Genomic DNA, 25,799 nt, shown 5'->3' on the forward strand with positions numbered 1-25,799 from the left:
TGCTTTCTAGAGTGGAGTCCCGACCTGTTACTGGGAGCAGCTGGTTTCTGAGAAATGTAACTGAATTAGTTGGAGGAGGGATGGAGTGGTAAAAAGGCAGGAAAGGGTATAAATCCTCCAAAATGCCATGACTCAACTCTTGTAATGGGAGATAGTGTCTTTGACCTTAATCAGCCCACGTAGTTGACACAACTATTCAATTTCAAAGTATTTTTGCTCAGTTTTCAGAGGGCAGAGGACAAGAATGCCAAGGAATTGTTAGAATTCTTATCTCAAATTCTCCTCAAGATAGTACAAAGAATATGAAATTTGTTATGAGGCAGACCTGATCTCTGGTGAATCCGGTCTCTGCCACCTACTGTGTACTTTTGGGGCAAGTTTATGGGCCTCACTTTTCTTTGAAATGAGGGCCCTAACACCTATTTTGCAAGGCCAAATTGAATGAACTCCAGTGACCTATAAGAAGCACCATTGTGCATGACACAGGGCTGGGACTCTGCAAATGGTAGCTATTTCTGGAAATACTATTAATAATAGTCATGATGAATGATAATTATAAAAATCATTTGTTTCCTCCTTTGGAAATGGCACCTGAGATATAAGAAGCTCATGGCCTGTGTGTCCAGTTGTCCTTCTAGTGGGCTGAGAGTGGGACAGTAAGGGGGTGTTGACAGAGGCCCCCCTGGGAAAGGTGTACTCAGAATTTTCATCCTCACCTAATCAACGTATGATAATTTAGTCTCATCACATACTAATCTCTTAAAATGTAGTTGCTCCCTAGAAGAGTTAATTTCACTGATCATTCATCTTGTGTCTAGCTTGCTTGTTTACCTCTGAGAGGATAGAATATAGATCTTAAACAGTGTGGAAGGGGGGTCAGGAGAGAAGAAGGGGGGGATGTGTTTATGGGGATTACTTGAGTGTCAGTCACACCTGCTGCCCTGGGGCTTTGTGGGCTTCGGCTGTACAGAGAGGGCTGGGCCGTCGGGAAGCCAAGAAGAGGAGATGCCGAGGATGCCTGGGTGGCTCAGCAGTTGAGCGTCTGACTTCGGGTCAGGGCGTGATCCCGGGAGCAGGATCGAGTCCCACGTCGGGCTCCCTGCATGGAGCCTGCTTCTCCCCCTGCCTGTGTCTCTGCCTCTCTCTCTGTGTCTCTCATGAATAAATCAATAAAATCTATAAAATTTTTTTTTCTTTTGAATTTCTGCTCCCTGTTAGGACTGCCTGTGTATTGCCATAACTTTGTTGTGGTGTCGCCTGCGCCATTTGCCATAGGTCGGCAGTGCCTGGAGGTGCAGCGCCTTTTCACTGAAGCACTGGCCCTGGAGTCTAAAGCATTTACACGAATTAGTGGACCTGACTGCATAGCTGACGTCATGCAGTTTCAGAAAAGTCCGTTTGGTCTCACTGAGGTGTAAAGGGCTTTCCTTCCCCTCTGAGTTCTGACAAGTTAAGAACTACGAGTGAGGGAAACAGAAGATCAGAATAGGGCCTTGATTGTCCATAAAAGCGATGCTGGAACATGGGGTTTATACCTGTGGGTGAGTTTGCACTAGGTCATGGCACCTGGGTGGCACAGTCCATTAAGTGGCCGACTCTTGGTTTAGGCTCAGGTCAGAGTCCCAGGGTCTTGAGATCGAGCTCTGCCTCCAGCTCTGCTCTGGGCATCGAGCCCCACGTGAGGGTCTCTCTTTCTCTCTTCTCATCCCTCTGTGTCTCCTGATCGTGCTTACTCGCTAAAACAAATAAATCTTTAAAAAAAAAAAAAAGATTTCCTAATATCAACCCCCGGGATTGGGCAGACTTGCAGGACACACCGTGGAACCTGGGGCGGGAGGAGCAGAGAGGAACGCGTGCTTCCTGCTGGCAGTCTGGCTCCCAGAAGGAAAGAGAGGAAGGGACAAGCCTCATCAGAGTGACCAGTGACTCCTCCTGTCCTGGGGGAGATGGTGGTGAGGGAGGCAGAGAGGCCAGGGTACTCTGCTGGGCAACCCTGTGGTGGGGTGAAACATTCGGACCAGCTTTCTCTGTCGGGTTTGCAGAAATTCAACCGTTCTAAATCTAGAGATTTGGAAGTAGTAATTCACATCACAAAAACAGAGAGAGGTGGCTTAGGTGTCCTCGCCACGTTGAAGAGCCCATAATGGGGGCCTGTTACCTGCAGAAGATAATCCAGACTGACCTCCCTGGTATCTGAAAACCCGTCGTGATCTGTCCCCCTCCCGCCTGTGAACCTGCCGTCCCCTGGGATGTTCAAGTGCAGGCCCGAGGTCAGAGCGATGCCTTCGTTGTCCTCTGCTCTTATTACCGAGTTCCTGCTGGATTATTCTTTCTACTTCTCGCGGGTCTGTGCAGAATGCGTTCGCCCGTTAAGTCCCAGCCCCGGCCCGCATCGGACGGAAGCCCTGGCCCGGGCACACGGCGACTTCCCGCATCTCTGCGCTCCCGCGTGCGGCCTCCGGGCTCGCCGGGTGCGTTTCACCAGCCACCTGCTGGCCGTGCCGCGGGGACAGGACGCGGCCTGTGCTGCTGCTGCGCACCCTCAGCTGCTAGTTTCCTGCACACACGAAGAGCACCCAGAAGATATGCAAGTTGGTTGAATAAATGTCTCAAAAGCACGTGCCTCGCCCCCTTGTCGCCTCATTCGAGGAGGTTCCACATCAGTTATGCCGGGAGGTAGAAATACCAAGGCACAGGCCAGAAGTTAGGTCTTGTCTCATGACCCTGACGTGAAATCCAGGAATCTCAGGGTTTTGGAATTGAAAGGCTAGATCATCCGGTTCAATGCCATCATTTCACAGCTGAGCACACTAACTCTCATGATGTGAAAAGAAATATTCAGAGACTGTGAGTTTAATATTTGCAAAGGGAAGAGAGGATGTGAAATAGGTGATTTTTTTTCAGTGCCTTAACATTAGATTATCCACAGAAGGCTTATGTGGTGGCTTTGTATTTACATTAGGGAGTCCTCTAAGTGTTCCAAAGTGCTTTTCTATTATCTTGTAGAGCCTCACCTTATGTGCTCACTAAAATCTGTGGAGGAAGGCACTTTTCCCAGAGGCTTTCACCACATCTCCTCATTGGCCTCCTTCACCGACACCTGCAAACTTGCTATGCTGGATTACATTGCAGGTCAAGGGCACTGTGCTTGCTTTATAGCTAGAGCAGTTGAGGTGCCGAAAGATTGCTTGGCTTGCCCAAGGTCACCAGATTCCAGGGATTAAAATGCAAGTGTTTTACATTCCCACTGCGGTCCACTTTCTACTTCCCCATGCTGCCTTTTGCTTCCTTAAATTATTATCTGTAGACTTTGAGAATTCCAGCTTAGAAAGGAAGTGCATTTTTGATTCCCTTATTAGCTAAGAGAAAGAACAGCCAACACAAATACTTAATCACCCAGACTAGACAGTTTGGAGAAAGGACAGGCCTGGTGGGTGCTGAGAGAGGACACTACCATTTGCCAGTGCGAAATGGAAAGCAGGAGTGGGTATAGGAGGAGGACAGGTCAACTAGCCAGCTCTCAATACCTGCTGGGTCCTAGGTAGATTTTCCCAGTACAGATTCAATATTTGCTTTATGTCGTAGAGATCCCAAGACATCAGCAATGGTATTTAACGGTTGTATAAAAATGTCAAACAAAATAAGCACAAGGTTTTGTTTTTTTTCTACTACTGTTTCTTTCTATGAAATTTTTAATATTTTAGATTTTTGTATTAAAAAAATCAAACTTTAGTGTCGGCTCTTATTTATTAACAGAAAAATGAACAGATAAGTGTGTGTGTGTATATATATATATATATATATATATATTTTAAAGAGTTTTCAAACACTGAGTCTTGTCATAGTAATGAGCCACAAATTCGGTTTGGTTGGTTGCAATTAGCACTTAAAAGACAATAAAATAGAAAATATCAGATTGCATTGTACTCAGTAATGGTAAATACTATATGTTATTGTAAAATACTGTTCTTATGATGATAGTTCCTGGTTAAGAAAATTTTGAAAAATGCTGTTCTCATGCTTGGGAGGATTATTAGGAGAATGGGCTAGGAGATTGGTCTCGACACTGTATTTAGCCTTATGGGCTGCAAGTGTTAGATGGTTTCCTTTTGGTATAAAACATTCATTATTAATTCATTCACTCAACAAATATATTTTGAACACCCAGTATATGCGAGGTGCCTTTCTAAATGCTGGCAGGAGGTCGCTGTAGCAATTTGCTTACAAAGCAACTCATCTTATTTTCAGAGAAAACACTGTATCAGTTTGCATAAGGTTTAGCTGTAGATAACAGAAAACTCCCTTTAATAATCCTTTTTTTTATTCCATACACCAGTTCTGTTCACACCTTACTGGCTGGCCAAGACAGGCACAGCCAGACCCAGATGCAAAGGAAGGAGGGAACTAGAGTTTTTCAGCTATGGATTTAAAGTTGCTTCCTTAAGGAAGAAGAAAGGGAGATTGAATATTGGGGGCGGGGGACAAATAGAAGTGCCTGCCACAAACCTCACAGTTTCTTATGTGTTAACAAAATTCAGTTTCTGTGGATGCGGAGCTAGAACTTTGTTATTATTCTGCAGAAAAAGCACAGGCTGGGCAGTTGTAGGGCTTCACCTGTCATTGAATGTGCCCTGCTGGGGATGGGGGGGCAGGGGGGTGCGCAGGATTGGAGAGATGGAGTTGGGAGGAGCCAGAAGTTAGGGGATTAAACCGCATTTGTTGTCTTAGCATGCACGGGGGTGTGCACACAGTGAGATTTTAGAGTCTGAGGCAGGGGAAGATCCTGTAAGACCTCCTCCTCTCCATGGAGGCTCTCTGTGGTCCATGTCACTTTTCTGCCTCTGTAGGAGAGGAGAGTTAGAGTTATAAATGAAGCTTGCGTTCACTTTTGATTTGAAATGGGAAATTAGATTTCTTTCTTTCTTTCTTCCTTTTGAATTTCAACAAGCGCACAAGGGAGATAATGCTATACTGGAGGATTCCGTTCTTAAGCATCAGAATTATGGAAAGATAGGAAGGGTCCCACCCTCCCGACAACAATGCAGAGAACCACAGAAAGTAGCTTGTGCAAAGCCCCGCCTTATCTAAGGCAGCCAGGAGGTATTTGTCTTGGAAACAGTTGTGAGGAGGGGGAAGGAGGGTCTGGTCTGTAGATTGGTGTGAATCTTGTATTCTTTCCCTGCATCATCCTAGGAGAACATTAAACATTTATCAGCAACAAATGCCCTGCAAGTGTTTCAAGTTCTCATAAGAAAACCAAGAAATAAGGAAAACAGAAAGGAAGTTTACAGTCTGCTTGTTTTACCTTCTTGGCCTACTTTCCTTTGGCCTCACGCTAACATTTTCCTGCTCTCCCCCACCACCCCTTTCTTTTGTGTGACTCGCGTTTCAGGTGAGGTAGAGCCAGAATCGCTCGGGCGGGTGTGCCCCTGTGTGCCTCACCCTGTGATTATCCAGTGCCAGGTGATGAGCAGGTTAGGGATAACAGAGAAGAAGGACCAGAAAGACTAGAATTATTGAATTCATTTGGGCAGATGCCTGTGTGTTTTCTCAATCTTCCATTGTGTCGAAGACTTTCCATCTCATGGCAAATGAGCCAGGAGTGAAATCTGTCTTTTGTCATCAGGGCTTGCCTTTGTTAAAAGTATTTGGTGTCTAGGGAAATTGGCCCATGTATAACACTCTGGTCCAAATAATACCTTTAACCCAGCAGGCAGATTGAATGAGGAGGGAGGCGGCCTGCCTTCTTATAATTGTTCTCAAATACTTCATTCTAAAGAAGCTGCTGGTTGAGACTCTGGCCCAAACTATTCCCGCTCTGCTGTTGGGTTTTAAAGTCAGTCTCATTAGAATTCAATAGTACTGTCTGATTAATCAGGGAGAGAAATTAGGGGGAAAACTGAGGAAGCATTTCTTTTTTCCCCAATGGATCACTTTTTGAGGTTGCTGTAATTCAAGAGCATGGCATGAGTTGGGCTCTGTGGTTTCAATGAAATGTTATTTGCTATAAAAGGAAAATATCCTCTTCTTTTCGTGCATTGTCAAATTAATCTGAACCACCTGGCTAATGAAGGCATCCCCAACGTGGGCTATAAAAACCGTGTGCTTTTATTAGTACCAAGGCTGCTGATTTCCATCTCGACACATTTATTGATTACCCTCCGAGTCCCTGCCGGTGTACCAGGTGCTTTGAGAATTCACCTTGTAGGTCAGACACGGTCGTTTCTGCAGTAAGTGTGCAATCCTAAAGGATGGGAGAGTGTATCAAGAAAACTGAGAAAGGAAATGGACTTAGCCTGGAAGAGGAGGAAGGTGGGGGTTTAAAACAAGGATCCCCGAACAGGAAGGACAGCTGAGTTTGGAGAGAGAGCTTTTTCTTATCACTCCCGCCCCCAGGCCCCCTCTTAACTTGAGCACAGGTGCTTAAATGACAGGGGTGGAATCTTCCTTTACAGTGAGGAATGCTTTCTGGTCGGTAAGAGCTGAGCTGTGCTGCCAAAGGAGGCAGTGTCCTCCCTGCCCGAGTTCAGAAGAGGGGAGAGGGGTTCTCTGTGTTTTGGCTGCCCAGTGGCCGAGCCCCTTCTTCTCTGAGCCTGCTTCTCCAGCCTTCTGGCTGCCTAGAGGACCACAGGATCCTTTCCTTTAGGAGGTGTCATTTTGCTTGGGCACAGTTAGTCCTCATGAGGTTGTGTGGACTCCAAGTGCTGAAGCAAGAGGCTGAGAATACATTACACAGTGGGTGCTCGGAGACTGACCGGCGATGATGATGATGTGTTCGTGCAAAATTCCATATTGCAACCATGAAGAATCTTTCTGAAGCAACCAGCGAAGAGCCAAGGGAAGGATTGAGCGATCTTGGGGATACCCTTCAGATCTTTGCTTCTGAGCTGAAACATCCCAGAGTTTTTCTGCTAATTCTGACTTCAGAACCAAACTCTGAAATAGTCAAAATACCTTTACGTGCTATTTGGAGTATTTCAGTAACTAAAATCTATCGGAAGAAGTTCAAATGTAATGGATCATAGGCTGAATTACAGTTATAATGGTAGTCGTAGGCTACAGTAAGTTAATTGTAGCTGATAAGTTATTAGTAAGTTACAATGGTTGTAGGTTTATGGTAGGTAAGTTATATTATAATGTAGTAGGATACAGATTATGCAAACACAGCACAGGAAGGAGGCTTTAGAAATAATTTGCTGACTGCCCCTTGGAGAGGTTTATGATTATGATAGGCAAGAGGAAGTGTATTATATTTAATGAATGAATTAATATTTGATTTGATTATTATATCTACTGTATTTTTTTAAACATTTTTTAAAATTTTTATTTATTTATGATAGTCACACACACACACACAGAGAGGCAGAGACATAGGCAGAGGGAGAAGCAGGCTCCATGTACCGGGAGCCCAACGTGGGATTCGATCCCGGGTCTCCAGGATCGTGCCCTGCGCCAAAGGCAGGCGCTAAACCACTGCGCCACCCAGGGATCTCTATCTACTGTATTTATAGATACACCAAAAAAAAAAAGAGTAAAAGGGAGACACTGGTTTTATTTTTAACATTTTTCCTTAAGGTGTGTTGCTGATGTCCTCATAGCCAGCATTTTAATTTCTTCCTTCTTCAGGTATTTTAGGAAAAAGTAGCCAAACTTATGGACTTTGGATGTCACCTCCACTGACGTCCCTGGCCTGCCTCTGGCAGAGTCAGTGACAGGTGTGGCTTAGGGGTGGAGGAGCAGAAGGGAGGCATGAGGGACCAGGAGGGAGGGAGCCTAACTTCTCAACTGCAGACTCTATAGACTTGGAATCACCAAATGTCTTCTGTCCTGAATTTTTGGCTGAAGCAGTGGGACTGCTCACTGAGAAGCAGGCTGTCTGTCTCCCCTTCCGTACTTGAATGTTCTTTGCACTCTGTGTCCTGGGAGGGAGGAAGATGGCTGTGGAGCATCCCCCCCCCGCCCCCCCCCCCCCCCCCCCGCTGCCCCTGGCTGCCCTCGGGTGGACCTGCCTCCTGCCCGGCCACTAGCTTGTGTGGCAGCAGCAGGCAGGGCCTTAGCCTGTGTTCCCTGTGGAGGCTCCTTCATGCCTGTCCCAGAGGACCCGGCCTCAGTGTTCCTTTCCTTCCTGCTGTTCTCACTGGGAGGGGTTTGGCCCGGGTCTGTTTCCTCAGCCTCCACTTAGGGCTGCTGGGTCTGAGGACTCATAGGTGACCTGGGGGAGACCCTGCTTAGCTAGTTTTCTCTAGTATGTGGAAGGAAACGCCAAGGAAAGGTGGCTTCTGACTTGGAGAGAATGCAACAGTCACCTGACCCCACTGCCTGCCACCTGCCCAAGCGACAGAAGGTAGGACCCATCTGTTTGTTCCAATGTGACTGGATCACAAAAAAACAATTAGCAGGTGGGAAATTTGTTTTTCAGGACACACACATAAACCTGCCATTACAGGGAGGACTCTGGTGCTAATTTAGATGCAAATGGAATTGCCCAACTAGAGCTGATTACAGAAAGGTCAGAATGTCTATATGCTCAATTTCACTCCTACGCTACGCATTAAGTTAATGTGCTGCCTCGATTGTGGGCATGATGACTGGACTTGGTTGTGGCCTTCATTTTTGAGAGAGTTTTGAATTACAGCAACAGAATGTGACACATGGCATCAACTCCTCCCTTCCTGCTGATCCCCGCCCCCCTTTTAAAGGAAAACAAACTCTATTTTGTCTATTTCTGAGAAGTTGGAGATTTAATAAAAAAATACCTGGCTGGAGCTCTTAAGCTAAGATAGAAAGGAGATTGACCATAAATTCAGCTGCTGTCCCATTCAGAGAATTGATCTCACCTCTATATGCACATCTTGCAGACCCAGAGCATGCTGGGCTGTAGTCTGGAGTGCAGGACCAGTGACCGGAACCAGGGGGTGTGAGAGGATGGCCAAAAGGCTTGTGGGTTTGTCCGGTTATTGCAGTGTACTGTAGTGCTCTCCAGGTGTTCTGACTGTAAGACATGCCAGAAATTTATCTTATGCATTTGCGCGTGTGCATCTGAATTTTTTACTAACTAGATAACAAGGCACATGCCTATGGAATGTATCTCATTACATATAGTTTGAAAAAAGAAAACAGGCACACGCAAGTTTTACAAAACAGTACCTACTACATGCTGTGTGCCCTGATATCATCTCTTTGACCCTGGTCTAAACCACAAGCGAACCAGTAAATTGGTTTCACTGTCCACCTTTTGGCGTCAGACTCTAGTCTGAAAACACAAGCACTCGGCATGGAGGGGGACCCAGGTGAGGGCTGGTGGAGGGTGGAGGAGGTGGGTGAAAAAAGGGCTTGATTTCAAAGGATCGACTAAACTGGTCTTGATAAAAGTAAAATTAAGTCCCCGAGTCAGGGCTCCGGTTCCTTCTAGAATGGGGGCTGAAAAATCACACACACAGACACGGGATGTCTCAGCTCATACATCGTTTGGATTCTGGTTGTGTTTATCTTGTCAAGGATAATTATTTGCTTGTGGGAAAGGGTTTTCCTTGGGTTATTGCTGTCATTGTGGTCTGCCTTTAGTGAAAATTCACATTCCTAGGCTTTAGTATCCTTCAATTTTTCTTGTGTGTTATATGGTAGTAAAGTAGAACCTCATTTACTACTTCTAGTGGTATTTCTTCCTTTTTTAAAAAAAAAATTTTTATTTATTTGTGATAGTCACACACAGAGAGAGAGAGGCAGAGACATAGGCAGAGGGAGAAGCAGGCTCCATGCACCAGGAGCCTGATGTGGGATTCGATCCCGGGTCTCCAGGATCATGCTCTGGGCCAAAGGCAGGCACTAAACCGCTGCGCCACCCAGGGTTCCCCTGGTATTTCTTCCTAAATTGGTAGCTACCTGCAGTTCCTTACAGAACCAGAGAAATGGACAGCGACAGTCATCTGGAAGGCAGAAGGTCTTACGTACATCCACGACTGATTGTCCTTCATAGCCTGACCAGGAAGAGGATGCTACTGTCCTGTTTGGCTAAGCCTTCCTTTTTGGGGCATGAGTGGCAGCTTCGGTTTTGCATTCCACGTGGCAGAGCTGCTTTCCCCTGGTGGTTCAGCGTTAGCTTTCAAGTGATCACATTTAGGCTCTGGTCTCATCCTCGTTAAGGAGGTTGTCTATTTGGGGGATTAGAGGAAGATTCTGAAAAATAAGATAATGGGGCAGGAAAAGATTTTCTGGGATAAAAGTCTGCTGAGGGCTCTTTGAATATGGAGGAGGGAAGAGACAGAAAGGGAAGGGAACCAGATCTTCTTGCCTTGGATCTTAGCTTGAGGTGAGTGTGACCTCAATTTATAAAGAGGTTGCAAGTCGATGCTTAATAGAATTGCGTTTTGGGTATTCATACCACGTTATGTAAATACTGCCCCTCCACGTATTTTCTTAAATCCTCTTAGCTTATAAATGACAGGCTTTGATTGCTAATAATAATAATAATAATAATAATAATAATCTTTCATTTATGCAGCCTAAGAGTAGTAAACAATAGATGCTTAATGCCCTGCTTTCATGTCTGCCCCCAAAGACTGAGATTTCTATTCTTAAGGGTTTATGGCTGTGCTTTTGAGCTTATTAAGGTCATGTGTAACTTAAGGGGGGAAAAGCTGATGGTGCATTGTTGGTGCAAAGGCAGCTCCTGGAATTCTGCAGGACATGTCAGCTCAGCAGTGCTCAGTAAATAAGGTTGAAAATGCAGTATTGCAGAGACTCCATGCATGCATGGCCCTTTTGAAATGACTAGTGCTCCTTTTTTTCTAGCGATCAAGATTGTTAGGGAATTAGACTTTGCACCCATGATTTTGGATTAAGTTTCTTTTGCTAAAGGACCTTGAGGTTGCGGTGGCGGAACAGGTGTGAGCTAATGGAGCTTGTGTGTTTGGTGGTGTTGTGAATCATTTCCCCCTTAGGCTGTAGTTGGTGACATCAGTTATTTTATAGGTTTTTATAAAAAATGTCCCCAGTCTCTGGGGCCCTCAGAACAGAGGGCCAGAGAAGAGAGAAGAATTAAAGATTAAGCTCAACTCTGGCAAATGTAAATCACTGGGACCTTGGGGGCTGTCATTTATTCAGGAAACGTTACATTCAGTACCTCCTGTGTGCCAAACTCTGCGCATTGCACCAGAGTAATAAAAAAGCCATAGCGTGTGTCCCAGGACGGCCGTAAGAGTGCCACGAACGTGGGTCTGGAGAAGAGCAGGAAACACAAGGGTAGGAGCAGTGGGTTTCAGGAGCAGGGGCAGCCTGTGAGGGGCACTTTTCTTTGGGAAATATATTACCAAGTGGTTGAGGCTTACCTCTTTCCTTTGTGATATTTGGGCCACAGAGAGCCCTTTAAAGTCGGTCGGATGCCACAGTGTGTGTCGAATGCTTTGAGGGCGCGCAGCATGGGTGCTAAGCAGGAGGGGGAGGATGCCTTTTTTTTTTGGGGGGGGGAAGGATGCTTGTACTCTGATGCGTGCCATGCTCAGGCCACTCAGTGAGTTGTCAACACATCCTGAGAGGGTCCATTCACATGTACTGGATAGGCCTGCCCTGCTTAGAATAAAGAAAATAGACAAAACTGATTTGGTCAGGTCTTACTCACCTGGACTCCTTGCTCTACCTGGAACATACCTAGGAACCAAGAAAGTTTATAAATATAATTTAAGCCTTTATATACAGATGTACCCACATGGGGCCTATCTATACTGACACGGCAGATCGGGAGCTCGGAATTTCCGAACTGATTTGTGGATTCTGAAGGCAGACAATTACGAAGAGGAGAGGAGTATAATATAAAAGGAATGACCAGTAACAGTGTGATAAAGTGACAGCTAACGCTTTGGAAGGAGGGAAGAAGGAAGTGAAAAACTGGGAAAGAGAAGATGTCATCTCTCAAAAACATCGCCATCTGTTTCATTTAGCATCAAGTACATTACACTCATGGCAGGGGAGATTTCCAAGATTTCTAGGGGATAGAGTTGGAATCTGAGATATGGTACTGTTTCCCTAGTGATTTTCAAACATCCCAGTTTGGGTATTTCTATTCTACAGACAGTAGGGAAATTGATGATCCCCGTTCATCAAGAGGTGTTATAGTTTGCTTTTAGGAAGACAGGTGTATACGAGTTCTCAAAATATTCTTTATCAAAATGTTTAAAATTTGAATGCTTTAAGTACCAAATACTTGGCACTTTGAAGAACTTGACTCTTGAGAGTTTTCTCTTCCCTGAAAGACTATGCACATTCCCTTGCATAGAAGAATCACATCACGTAGACGATACTAATTTAATTTGTATTATTAAAAGAAAAGTCAGTTACTTTTTAAGTGGTAAACTCTTATAGCACTTTATAAATATCACTTTATATTATTCAGTTATAAAAATTCGACTTGCAACTTTCCAGAAATATATCTAAACATCTGCAGTACTTTGTACTTCTTTATTTGCCACTTATGATGTTATTATTTTGCTTATTAGACTATATATATAAACCCATCTTCCTGGACAGAAAATATGTTCTCATGTTTCTAGCTTCTTGTACATAGCGGGTCCAATAAATATTTATTGGATGCCTAATAATGAAACAGTTATACTGGGCTTTCTAATTAATCCTTTACCGACCATGTAGATACTTTCCATTATCTCTTTTTTCCCCTTTGTGGTTACACACTAAAATCTTTATGGTATTTGAACTGCATTTGATGATTAGAGTTGTCAGAACACTTGAATTGCTTTTTTTTATGTCTTTGCTTTTCCCTTACTGAATTAAAGGGCAGAAGCAGCATGAGGTATTGTGGAATGTGAATAGGTTATAGGCTTCAGATGAAGCTCTGAAGCGTGTTCTTGTGGTTGGCATGTCCTTGCCTTGATGGGGTCACTGTGGTGAGGCCAGGGGCCTTTGGGGAAGCATGTATCACAGCATCGAAAGGATGCTCACCTGTTCTCACTCTGTCGTTGGTCCCAGGTGACTGTGGAGGAGGTTATGACCACAACTGCGTATCTGGACCTTTTTCTGCGTAGTATCTCCGAGCCAGCGCTACTTGAGATCTTCCTCCGTTTTATCCTCTTGCATCAGCACGAGAATGTCCACATCCTAGATACTCTCACGAGCCGAATCAACACCCCATTTCGGGTAAGGAGAGCTCCAGAGGAAGGGACTTTATAACTCAGAACAAATTTCAGGAGAGTTTGTTTTGGGAATAAATGATGAGTATTCTTTTTTCTATCCCCCCACCCTTTGTCTTGTAGCTATTATTATTATGACACCATTCTCCATTCCATTGAACAGGTTTTAAGTCCATCCTGCCTAGAAGACAGACTAGTACTTCTTCACTGGTGCAAAAAAATACTCAAGTGGTCTGATGGAATGATTAAAGCTTATTCCCCAAAGGGCACACTGGTCTTACAATACACCTTGGGTTATCTTGCCTGTTTATCTTTCCTTTTTGGATATTAGATATCGAAAGAATTCTTTTTTTTTTTTTTAAGATTTTATTTATTCATGAGACACACACACACAGAGGCAGAGACACAGGCAGAGGGAGAAGCAGGCTCCATGCAGGGAGCCCGACGTGGGACTCGATCCCAGGTCTCCAGGATCACACCCTGTACTGAAGGCAGCAATAAACTACTGAGCCACCAGGGCTGCCCAGAATTCTTGTTTTTGATCGAACTTTTTAGAAAAGTATATTGTCACATCCTCAGCTCTCCTGGAAATGGAACCAAGGAAAATGTTTGCCCCAAAGCTAAGAGACAAACCAAAAGGAGCTGCAGCATGGGGCTAAGGGCTCTAGAAGGGGGCTGGCCAGGGTATATGTGATTTACTGTTAGCCCTGTCTTGTGTCATGTTTGAAAATAACTTGGGAAAATAAGTGCCAAGCAGATCGTGTGTGTGTGTGTGTGTGTGTGTGTGTGTGTGTGTGTGTGTATTGGAGAGTTCTAGGGGCACGTTTATGTGGATCTTTAAAAGTTGGAAATAAGAGCATAGGCATTTTGTAGGAGGGTAATTCTGCGTAATAGCATAATTCTAGGCATAGGCTTTCAATCAAATCCTGTAGGAGAACTAAAGACCTTAATACACATTCTCTCTGGCAGCAGCATGTTTTTATCAAAGCTGCTAAAAAAGGAGGCCATTTTATTTTGTAATTCTGATTTATTTTCCATCTGTGGGGAGTAGAGCTATCCTTCCAGTATCTGAAATAGAATGTGTGTTTATTGCTTCCCAGCTCTGTGTGGTGTCCCTGGCATTATTTAGAACTCTCATTGGTTTACATTGTGAAGATGTGATGTTACAACTAGTTCTAAGGTAAGTTGCCATCTTTTGTTCTCTTTAAAGGAAAACTCAATCTATACTATTGCTATTCTATTTTTCTTTGGGTAATATGAACTTAGGGGCCATGCTTCTAAGGAAAAAAATTATCAACAATATCAGTCCATTTCTGTATTATTTCCCAAGGTTGATTTTAGTTTCACTATTTTTTAGGGGGCTAAATACATTGTGCTATAAATATGCTCCTGGAAATAATAGGTTGTTTGGAAATTTACAGATTCTGAAAGCTCCTCTGGTCTGTGGCGGAATGTCCTTCTCCTGATGTACATTTTTAGGGGCTTGTGGTATTGGAAACAACTTTCCCAAATACGAAATGCTATGGATACAGAACTCCTACGACTCTTGCTTTCCTAATGGTACACCTACAGCGTGCACTCGCTGACCTCCAAGTATGTTTCAGTTAAACTCAGTAAATATTTAATGAGTACTTCCTGGGTACAATTCAGAAGAGAGTAGGGCACGGGGTAGACAGATTGAGAAGGACTTACAAACATGGTAGAAAAGGTAGGACTTTCAGAAGCACGGGGGAGAAAGGTTTTGGCAAGTGGCTGGTGTTTGAAGACAGGTGTCAGGAATCAAAGTGGACCACTGTTAGGATGACAGTAATTTGGCCGTTTGGCAGGGGGCTCCGGATCGCTGAATCTTGCCCGGGTCCAGCTCTGCCTCTCCTTCTGGGATCCCCCAGGGAAGCATCTGCTTTTGTAAAGCAAGAGAGGGAGGGTTGGCTAGGGCTTGTGCTCCTACATTCCCTTCTGGTGGTGTGGAAGCAAAGAGGAAAAGCCAACCCGGGTTGCCTGGCACACGCTCCCCTCCACTCCTTCCTTTGCTCTGACTTGTCCTTTGACCTCTCCTTGGGAATAAGGGCAGAGAAGCCAAGGACCGGGGGAAGGGGAAGAGCCTTGGACTGGTCACCACTGGGGTTTTGATATGATGTGAGTAGAATTACTGAGGAGATGGCATTCCAAGTGAATGACAGCATTTCCAGTGTGGTAGCTGTGGAAAAGTAGGGGGGTGGCGAAGCGAGGGAGGGAGCAGGAGCACCGGCCTCATCCAGGGACATGTTAGAAATGCGCTCGCTCTCTTGGTCTCCTCCCAGATGTGGCGACTCTGACTCTGGGGGTGGGAGGTGCCCAGCGAGCTGTGTTTTGCCGAGCTCTCCAGGGGACTCTGATGCCTGGCTAATTTTGAGAGTCACTGGTTTAAGGAAGGGTACAGTACAGAGAGGGCACCCTTCGAAAGGAGTGACTAAAAAAAAAAAGCCAGGCTGGGAAAAGTGGTGGTGGTAGTGGTGGCGTCGTGGCGGAGGCCTTGGGGAGTTACTGTTGTATGGGAGGGTGTCACCTGTTAATTATCTTAGTTTAAGAAGAGGTTTTGGACTCTCCAAGGGTTCACGTTAGGTCATCAGTAACTGATCTTCAGGCAAAGGACAAATCTAGTCATGAAGAGATGGCCTCGGTAGTCTGGCCAGAACATTTTAGGTGGAACATCCCATCGTCAAAGGATTGCTCTAGCATCCTGTCAAGTCTCCGCTGACGTGACAGATGCTTTAGGGAGGCCTGAACATCATCCGTCATGGAGACTTGATAAAGGCTTTTTTATTGCCAAAACCAGACTTTGCCTCCAACAAGGGTAAAACCTGATTATATTTAAACGTTAAATTCTTAAACACCGCTGCTTTGGTGCCGCTGTCTTTTCCAGCGAACCCAGAAGCCTGGCCCTGCTTGGGGGGTGCAGGGCTGCGCCCCTCTGAGCACCATGCCCAATGTAGGCCTGCAGCTGGCAGCTGGTGCCCTTCACGCGGGGAGCGAACACTCATCACCTTTCGTCTGCTCCTAGAGCGGCGCTCATTCAGCTCCAAGCCATCCGCAGAAGCGTGCTAGCTTCTTTTGAGGCCCAGGCGTGGACCACGTGAAGAGGAAGACGTCTGCTCATGGTTGAGACATTTGTGTCTGAGTTGGGGCTACTCATTGCCAGGGTGATTAGGGACTAGTCATCTCCTGGCAGGGCACCCGAAGGGTACGTAATCACATCACAGCTTCTGTGTAGGGTCACGGAAGCCCCATCCCACGTAACCACCGGCTCGTAGGCTCTCTCAGCCCGAGTGCCTTCCTTGTGCCTTTGGTGAGGATGATGGTGATGCTCTCGTGATGCTGGTGGCCCCTTATTTAATACTTTATTTCTAATTCCACCTCACTGCCTGGGGGAGTCCAGGAGAGGAGCAAGGGAGGGGGGACGTATGTACATGGAAGTCTGGTATGAGGCGGACTCGCAGGAAGCCTCTGCTTCCTGGTCTCTCTCTTCTGAAGTGCAGGGTCTTCTCCCCCTCACATTTTAAATGATTTTTAATTGTTGAACATGCAGATAACATAAAATTCAGCATCGTAATCATATAGTCCAGTAGTATTAAATACATTCACACTGTGGTGCAGCCAGTGCACCATCCCAGGGTGCTCCCGGGACACGAGCACCCTGTACCCAGCACCCACTCACTCACCATGGCTTCTCCCTCCTCCGGCCCCTGGAAGCCACTCTTCTGCTTTCTGTCTCTACACGTTTCACTACTCTAGGTACCTCATTTAAGTGAGGTCAGACCTTGTTTGTGCCTGAATGATTTCTCTTAGCGTAGCATCTTCACATTGTTGCCTGTATCAGAATTTGCTTGCTTTTTTTTTTTTTTTAAAGATTTTATTTATTTATTAGAAACAGAGAGAGACAGAGAGGCAGAGACACAGGAAGAGGGAGAAGCAGGCTCCATGCAGGAAGCCTGACGTGGGACTTGATCCGGGTCTCCAGGACCATGCCCCTGGGCTGAAGGCGGCGCTAAACCACTAAGCCACCGGGGCTGCCCAGAATTTACTTTTTTTTATTTTCTATTTTTTTTAAAGATTTTATTTATTTATTTATTCATGAGAGACAGAGAGAGAGGCAGAGACACAGGCCCCATGCAGGGAGCCCGACGTGGGACTAGATCCCGGGTCTCCAGGATCATGCCCCTGGCCGAAGGTGGTGCTAAATCTCGAGCCACCTGGGCTGCCCAATTTACTTGCTTTTTAAGGCTGAATCACTTCCATTGTTTACATACTTTTTTTTTAAAGATTTCATTTTTCTTTCTTTCTTTTCTTTTTTCTTTTCTTTTCTCTTTCTTTTTCTTTCTTTCTTTCTTTCTTTCTTTCTTTCTTTCTTTCTTTCTTTCTTTCTTTCTTTCTTCTTTCTTTCTTTCTCTTTCTTTCCTGCCTTTCTTTTCTTTTCTTTTCTTTTCTTTTCTTTTCTTTTCTTTTCTTTTCTTTTCTTTTCTTTTCTTTTCTTTTCTTTTCTTTTCTTTTCTTTCCTTTCCTTTCCTTTCCTTTCCTTTCCTTTCCTTTCCTTTCCTTTCCTTTCCTTTCCTTTTCTCTCTTCTCTTCTCTTCTCTTCTCTTCTCTTCTCTTCTCTTCTCTTCTCTTCTCTTCTCTTCTCTTCTTTCTTTTCTTTCTTGATACACAGAGGCAGAGACACAGGCAGAGGGAAAAGCAGGCTCCTTGCAGGGAACCTGATGTGGGACATGATCCTCGGACCCAGGATCATGCCCTGAGCTGTAGGCAGACACGCTCAACTGCTGAGCAAACCAGGCATCCCTACACCACGTTTTGTTTGTCCATTTATCTGTCGATGGATCTTTTGGGTTGCTTCTACTTCGTAGCTGCTGTAAACATAAGAGTATAGATACCTGTCTTCATCACCCCACTTTCAGTTCTTTTGGGTGATTTACCCAGAAGTGGGATTGCTAAATCATATGGTAAGTCTATTTTACATGTTTTCTGTTTTCCATGATAGATGCACCATTTTATGTGCCCACAGTAGGGCACAAGGGCTCCAGTTTCTCCATATCTTTGCCAACACTTGTTACTTTCTGCTAAAGATATGGTATTTTAATAATCATAGAAAAATGACAGGCAGATTTAAAGAACTGACCAGAGCTCTTAGAAGTAAAAACTATTTCAATGAAGAATCAACGGTTTGGGTAAATAGCATGTAAGACATAGATTAAAAGAGAATTAATGAACTAGGAGATAGATTGAAAAAGTTACTAAATTTGCAGCAAAAAGAGATAAAGAGATTAAAAATATGACAAGCCAATGACGATGGCAGTTAATATGATAAAGTGTAGCATATCCCACTGGAGCAAGAGTGAACTGCTGGCTCAACTTGACCTATTGTGGTTTTTTAGTTTCTGTCTCATAATAAGGTGTTTGGGAGAATCAGTTGTGGCGGTTATCTGTGAAAAATGTTTTAAACACTGTAAAGTACTATACAAATTTAAGGGAAGAGGATTTCCTGGAAAATACATTTTAAACTAATGAAAACATTGTCTTTCCTGATTTAGAATCTGTACACAAGCAAGGACAGTGAAAAATCCTTGTTCTTCTAGTCATTTAAACTTTATCTGAAGGGACGTAAAAAACCTGGCTTGTGATCTATCCTTTCTGTTGTTGCCACCGTGGTGGTTCGAATGTGCATGATAAACCTGTAGCTCTAGTGGCAGCAGAGCAGTCAAGATTCTGTGAGTCCGTTTAATGAAGTTCTTTGTTAGGTGATAAATCATCACTGTATGTCAATTTTTGTTGCAATCCAAATACTCTTAAATATTGATATTTCAAAGTGATAATCCATTTGTAACTGATAATGTTTCTTTCAGTTAGCAGAATATCAGGAAATGTAAGTTGAAATAAGGAACCCAAAAAGAGAGGCTCTTTTAGTGGGTAAAAGCCAAGGAGAGCCTCTCTGCCTCCACGGATGTGAGGTACAACAGGCCAAAGGCAGGCAGGAGATGCCGAGAAGTGGGAAAGTGACAGATCACCCCGTGTTTTTGGCACTTGCCAGTTTAGGCAAAAAAAAAATTTTTTTTAAGATTTATTTTATTTTTTTTGTGTGGGGGAGGGGCAGAAGGAGAGAGAATCTCAAGCAGACTTTGTGCTGCATGCTGAGTCTGACGCGGGGCTCCCTCTCACAACCATGAGATCATGACCTGAGCTGCAATCAAGAGTCGGATGCTTAGCTGACTGCACCACACAAGCTCCTTGAAGCAAAATTTAAATTGCTTTATACCTTGAGTGCCATTTCTGAATATTGTGGTTAGGGCATTTTTTTTTTTTTTCCCCTAGAAGTCCTGGTCCATTGTCAGATTTTTGAATTGCATTGCATGTTGTGTTCAGATAGAGGATGTTTTGCTCCAAGAGAAGCTACGCATCTACTTCAGGAACATTTCCACCTTTATGGGAGTTAGGAGTCTGGAGGAGTGTGCAAAAGGAAAAAAAGAAAGAAAAAAAGAAAAACCAAAAGGCAAGCCAGCCTAGGTTAAGATGAATAGGAGAAATATGGTCAGAATATCTTTGAAAAACAATCTTTTGAAATGTATTGATGTTGCTCTGTAGAATTTTGCCTGTTGGTGCATTACTGAGGTTCTCACCATCTCCTAGAAGTACCTCTCTTACTTCATTGTACTTACCTCACTGCTTTGTTCCCCTTGTGTTGCCTGTCAGCGTAGCAGTAGGCAATATGTGTGCTTCCCTATTGATTACCTGTCATTGAACAATTTCAGAAGTGATGATGATTTACTTCGATGAGTGACATCCAGGAAAATAGACAGTAGGCCCAGGGCTACTGAGGGTTGGTTGGGGAGGTAATGGCAGAAGGGGGGACAGTGCACAATATCATTGTTTCCTGCTGTATCGTAGGATGGCTTTGAGTAATCTGGATCTCTAAAAGTAGACATTGATTTGTTTCTGATTTGTTTTTACTGCTTCCCGAATTTAAATAAAACCCTCAAACAGAGTAAGTGTAGTATAAACTAATAGATGGTTTGATGACAAACACCTCTACTAAATTCCTGAGTGATTTTTCTGCAATCGACAGCCACTTCATTTTGATATTTGACATTAGGGCAGCTTCTGACGTTCATTCTGTTCCTAATCTTTCCCTGTAAATGTTGGGAAGACAGAAGGTCAATGCATGGTTTTCTCCCTCTTCCCTCTGGGATAATCCTTCTTTACCGAGGCATACTTGAAGTACTGCTGTGAATATAAGGTGGCGGGGGTGGGGGAAGATTATCCATCTGAACCGACTCCCCATTTTCAATTTGATAGAACCTTTCCTTTAACCTATAGGGGAAACTCTGTTTATTTGTTACTCAGAAGAAAATCCTTAGTTTCTCCTGAAAACATGTGTTGGCAAAGTGGCAGATTCCCTGTAACTCTTTATTCTAGTCTGATTTCAAGCTGCTCACTGGTGGTATTTGATAAATAGCTTTACTAGGTTTGATCCAGTGTTCCATTTTAAAAAATACTTCAAACAGGGCAGCGTGGGTGGCTCAGCGGTTTAGCGCCGCCTTCAGCCTGATGTGTGATCCTGGGGTCTCGGGATCGAGTCCCACGGGCTCCCTGCATGGGGCCTGCTTCTCCCGCTGCCTCTGTCTCTGCCTCTCTCTCTCTCTCTCTCTCTCTCTCTCTGTCTGTCTCTCATGAATAAATAAATAAAATCTTTTTAAAAAATACTTCAAACAAAGAGGAGACACCTATGTATATTAACTTAAATCCTGGAACGTGCTTGGTTTGAGCTGTAGGTCCCCGAGTTCCTGCAGTCTGCAAAAGCATGGAAGCAGTTTATTTTTCAAATAATGATCGGAGTAAGGAGACAGTGAATCGTGCATAACCTGAGTCTCCCTGGGCCCCGCCAGCCTGTGGGAGCAGGACAGTTCATATCAACCACCACCCAGTAGTTTCTCCCGACCCCCACCCCTCAGCTGAGAGCTTGGTCTTAGGGAGGGGTCCTACGGCGCCCTCACGAACCATCTGTCACCCCCTCCGCGGTCATGAACCATCTGTCACCCCCTCCGGCAGGCCCCCCGGGGTTGGCGCTGGCTCCCTCCGCCCCAACCGTGCCCTCAGGGCGGGAGCTGTGCTGTGTGCAGACAGGCTGGAGCCTCTCTCCTCTGCATCGTTCCCTGTCACCAAAGCCTGTCACCAAAGCGTCTCTGCTCACAGAGACCCTTGTAGGGGGAGCTCCTTCATCTTCTACCTACAGCTTCTGCTTCTTCTCTACTAGCGTTCGGATGGAAGACCCCAAGGCTGGGCCAGGGATGACCTCAGACCTGCCCCCCTTTCCATACTGTCCTCTCCTTTCCGCTCTCTCTTTTTTGTTTTTTTATGACCTTTGCTTTCCAGGCACCCCAGCTTCTGAAAGTAGAGGCCATTGCATCAGACGAGCGGGGTCTGTTGCCTCTTGGCCGAAGCAGGTTCAGGCCTCAGGTGTGTGTGGACCGTGTGCCTGTGGGTGGGGGGAGGGGAGAGGAGGCCAGGACCCCTGATGGTCCTTGAAGAATGGCGTGATTATTATTTTTTTTTTTAAGATTTTATTTATTTATTCATAGAGACACAGAGAGATAGAGAGAGGCAGAGACCCAGGCAGAGGGAGAAGCAGGCTCCATGCAGGGAGCCTGACGCGGGACTCGATCCAGGGTCTCCAGGATCACACCCTGGACTGCAGGCGGCGCTAAACCGCTGGGCCACCAGGGCTGCCCTATTTTTTTTTTTTTTTTTTTTTGAGAATGGAAGGGGGTGAGCGGCGAGTTTGTCATTTCATACCTTGAAAGTTATTGAGACCTTTAGGGTAAAGCACCCCAAAAAGAATTCAGTCTTTTTTCTGCCTTGACTCAGGCTCTGGCGGTCGGGCAGCCATTTGTGTCTATGTAGGTTTTCCTTGTGTGGAGCAACAGGGGACGTGCAGCAGTTGTTTCGAAGCCTCCAGACATGCCCTGAAAGTGGTACCTTTATCTTTCTCACCGAATCCTTCATCATAGCTGGTTTCATCTGCACTGCCTCTTTCTCAGGAGCTGAAAACAAACAAAAACGTTCTGGTTTATTGAAGATTGTGGTGGTGGTTCGTAGAAGGGCTCTGGGTCTTCTGGAATTGGCTTCTGCACACACGTGACACTTGGCCCTGGTGCGGCACTTCCATCCCCTTTGTTCCATCTGTGTTTAAAGAAACCGTATAGCCTTGCTCCCTGTTAAGAAAGTAAGCCGTTTAAACCAACGTTTTTCTACCCATGAAGCCCACTGACGTGCCCCAGCAGTGTCAGGGACGATTGCCCACATTTTCTTGTCTCTAGGTTCAGAGCGATCCTAAGATATTTTTGATCACCAACTAAAAGTGGTTTGTGTGAAGTGGGGCCCAGTGCTCCTTGGTGAGTCCTTGGCCACTGTGATATTGTGATTTATAAAATAAACACATATTTTATGTCCTGTGTCTGGCACAGAGCTCCTGAAACCCTTGGCATTTCCTAAGTGGTGAGAGGAACGAAGGTGTTTGGTATGTTAATGAGGCAACTCTAGGACCCAAATCCAAGGATGGAAGCTGGTTGCCAGGAGACCCAACCCTGCGATTGGAGGGTTAGAGCTCAGTCCCACTCCCCTGACCTCCAGGGAGGGGAGAGAGGCTGGAGGTTAAATCAGTCACCAGGGGCCAGTGACTTAATCAACCGTGTCTCTGTAGTGAAGCCTCCGTAAAAATCGAAAAGGGTTGGGTTCAGAAACCTTCCGGGTTGTTGAACACGTGGAGCTGTGGGGAGAGTGGCACACGTGGAGGAAGCACGGAAGCTCTGGGCCCTCCCCAAGCCGCACCCTTCCCTGCGCATCCCCTCCCGACCCTTCCTGAGTTCTATCCTTTTATAATAAATAAAAGGTTTATTTATCCCATAAATAAAAGGTTTCTCTGAGGTCCCTGAGCCACTGCAGCATATTAATTGATAGCCAGGGAGGTTGTTGGATCCTCCGATTTGCAGCAGGTAGAAGTACAGGTGATAACCCGGGCTTGCGGTTGTCCTCTGAAGCGTGCGCACGTGGGGGGACGGTCCCGTGGCGCTGAACCCTTAACCTGTGGGACCACCCGGTATCTCCAGGTAAATAGAGTCAGCACCGAGGTTGCACTGGAGAGCCCCCTGCCGGCGTCTGGAGCACTGTCCCCCCACTGTCCCTGACCCCGCGTCGGCAGTGGCAGCCGGGGCGCCTGTAGCCACCACGTGCCCCCCCGGGCAGCTGTGAGGCCGGGAGGTTGGCGCCGGGGCAGGTCTCTGCGGCGTCTCTGGGCGCCCAGACCGAAGGTGCTCCCGGGGGCCCTGCTGTGGAGCACGGCCCGCGGAGGGGGCAGACGCGGGGGTAACGGTGGCCCTGGGTGGCACTGCCTCGGCAGGGGCCGGGAGTGTGACGCTGAAGCAGGGCTTTCTGGGATGACGAGGCCGCGTGAGGCGGGGAGCGGGGAACAAGCCCCGGGAGGCAGAGGCAGGGAGGAGGCGCCGAAGAAGGGCCCCGACCCCCTGACGGGTGTTAGGGTGAAGGGTGAAGCCCTGCCGTCCTTCCAGGTACCTGATCCCCTGCAACCACATGATGCTGAGCCAGAGGTGGGCCGTGAAGGAGAGGGACTGCTACTCCGTGTCCGCGGCCAAGCTGCTGGCCCTGACGCCCGTCTGCTGCTCCAGCGGGATCACCCTGACGCTCGGCAGCCAAGAGAGGGATTATATCCTCTGGTCAAAGTGCACGCACGGCGGTTCAGGTGAAGGGACTGGCTAGCGGGTCACGGGGCGCGGGGAGGGCAGAGGCCGTCCCTCCTGGGCTCCGGGTCTCCTCGGGCAGACAGGGACTAACGTCGGGCATCCCATTTCTCGTAGGGGTGGCGGGGTGGCGGGGTGGCGGTCGTCTCCTGCCTCGTCAGGGGTTTCGGACGCTTTGTGCCCCGTGTAGTAAAATGCCCACCAGTCACCCGGCTGTGTGCCCGGACCCTTATTTTTAAGTAGGCTCTCTCGGAGTACCTATGTGAAAACGCGCACCAGTGTGTCTTTTTTGTTTTTTTTTTTAAAGATTTTTATTTATTTATTCATGAGAGACACAGGGAGAGAAAGAGAGAAAGGAGAGAGAGAGAAGCAGGCTCCATGCAGGGAACCCGACGTGGGACTCAATCCCGGGTCTCCAGGATCATGCCCTGGGCCGAAGGCGGCGCTAAACCGCTGAGCCCCCCGGGCTGCGGGCTGCCCCCCAGCGTGTCTTTTTAAGCAAAATGGGGGTGGGGGTGTGGAGGTGGTTATAGCGAGGACAGGATTGGCCCTTACTTTAATTTCTGAAATGACTCATCTGTGGATGCTTGCCTGCCGATAATATATCTTGGTGAAACTTGAAATTTGTGGTAGGGCAGCAGGATCTGATTCATTTGATTGGCCTACTGAGGATTTTTTAAAAAATAAATATTCTGGGTTTTTTTTTGTTTGTTTTTGTTTTTTTTTAATAGGTGTCAGAGTGCTTGTGCCGTTTGCCAGCTACAGTTGATCTTACACAAGTAGAATGTAAATGGTCCCCTATATCAGCCGTGGCCCTCTGGCAGGCAGCTGAACAGGGGGCGTTTGTTCATCTTTGGTGGTCAGAAGGCTGTTTCACCCCAGGGAGCTTCTGGTTGACCTGTGACCACTAGGAAAGAGTCTAGCCCTGGGACTGACCCCGGGATTTCCTATGCAGATTCTGATAGCTCTTCCCAAACGATGTCATTCTGTCTACCCAGGTACCATCCTGTTAGATAAAGTATATTTTGTCTAAGAGCTGGGCTTCTTGACTAAGAAAATATCAGGGTGTCTGATGTAAATGTAATTGCTAGAAATTAAGGTTGTTGTGTTGATTCTTTAAAGATATAGTGTATCATGGAAATTAATAATTTATGTGGCAGGAGAACATGTTTTATTTTAAAAATACTCTCCTATTAGGTAAACCACTCTGGCTATGTTCTGTTTTCCTACCAAGAGTGATTTTTTCAGAACCTCTTTGAAAATTGATGTCTTTTTTATTTACTGAAAGTTGTTCCAAGAATGATTTTAGGGCTGACCTTGCTGCAGAATTCAAAATTTAAGTTGAATAAATGATTGCCCCAGTGCCCGCAACGTGCCACGTTCTTTCCCCGTTATTACATGTAATCCTCTGAAGAAAGTAATATTTCCGTTTTACAGGCGAGGAAATGTCCTCAGAGGAATTGACTTGTTCAGGGTTACACAGCTCTGGTAAAGGTCCTCTGATCCCAAATTCCACATTCTTTCCACTCTTCTGCTCTAGGGCCACTAGGAAAGAGTGTGGCCCTGGGACCGACCCTGAGGTTTCCAGTCCATATTCTGCTATCTCCCCCCAAACAACATTATCCTGTCTACCTGGGTACCATAGGGGTTGCCTTACAGGGGACAGGTGCCCTAGTGGAGGGACGGTTGCATAGGCAGGTGATGTAATCTCCAGTTCTGGCCTGGCCTGGTAGAAATTGAGATGAGGAAGATACAAAGAGGCTTGCAAAGGTGTGGCACTGAATGAAGTAAGAAGAGGTTGACAGCAGATAGCCTGTGCTCGGGTTGTGGCTCTGCCATTGACCAATTGGGTAATCTTTTGTCTCTGAGCCTCAATTTC

At 46.0% G+C, this 25,799-nt stretch overlaps 1 protein-coding gene across 12 annotated transcripts in view; it reads left to right on the forward strand.

Annotated features, from left to right (window-relative positions):
* The window catches only part of FHIP1A (FHF complex subunit HOOK interacting protein 1A), a 232,878-nt gene that overhangs the window by 184,884 nt on the left and 22,195 nt on the right, over positions 1-25,799 (forward strand). For all 12 annotated transcript variants that reach the window (XM_072773630.1, XM_072773627.1, XM_072773629.1 and 9 more), the window contains 3 exons: positions 12,979-13,146; positions 14,240-14,319; positions 23,732-23,922. In XM_072773630.1, the coding sequence (XP_072629731.1) occupies positions 12,979-13,146; positions 14,240-14,319; positions 23,732-23,922 (439 nt within the window). The remainder of the gene's footprint in view (positions 1-12,978; positions 13,147-14,239; positions 14,320-23,731; positions 23,923-25,799) is intronic.

Source organism: Canis lupus, chromosome 13 (assembly GCF_048164855.1).
Source record: "Canis lupus baileyi chromosome 13, mCanLup2.hap1, whole genome shotgun sequence".
In the NCBI taxonomy this organism is placed as follows: Eukaryota; Metazoa; Chordata; class Mammalia; order Carnivora; family Canidae; genus Canis; species Canis lupus.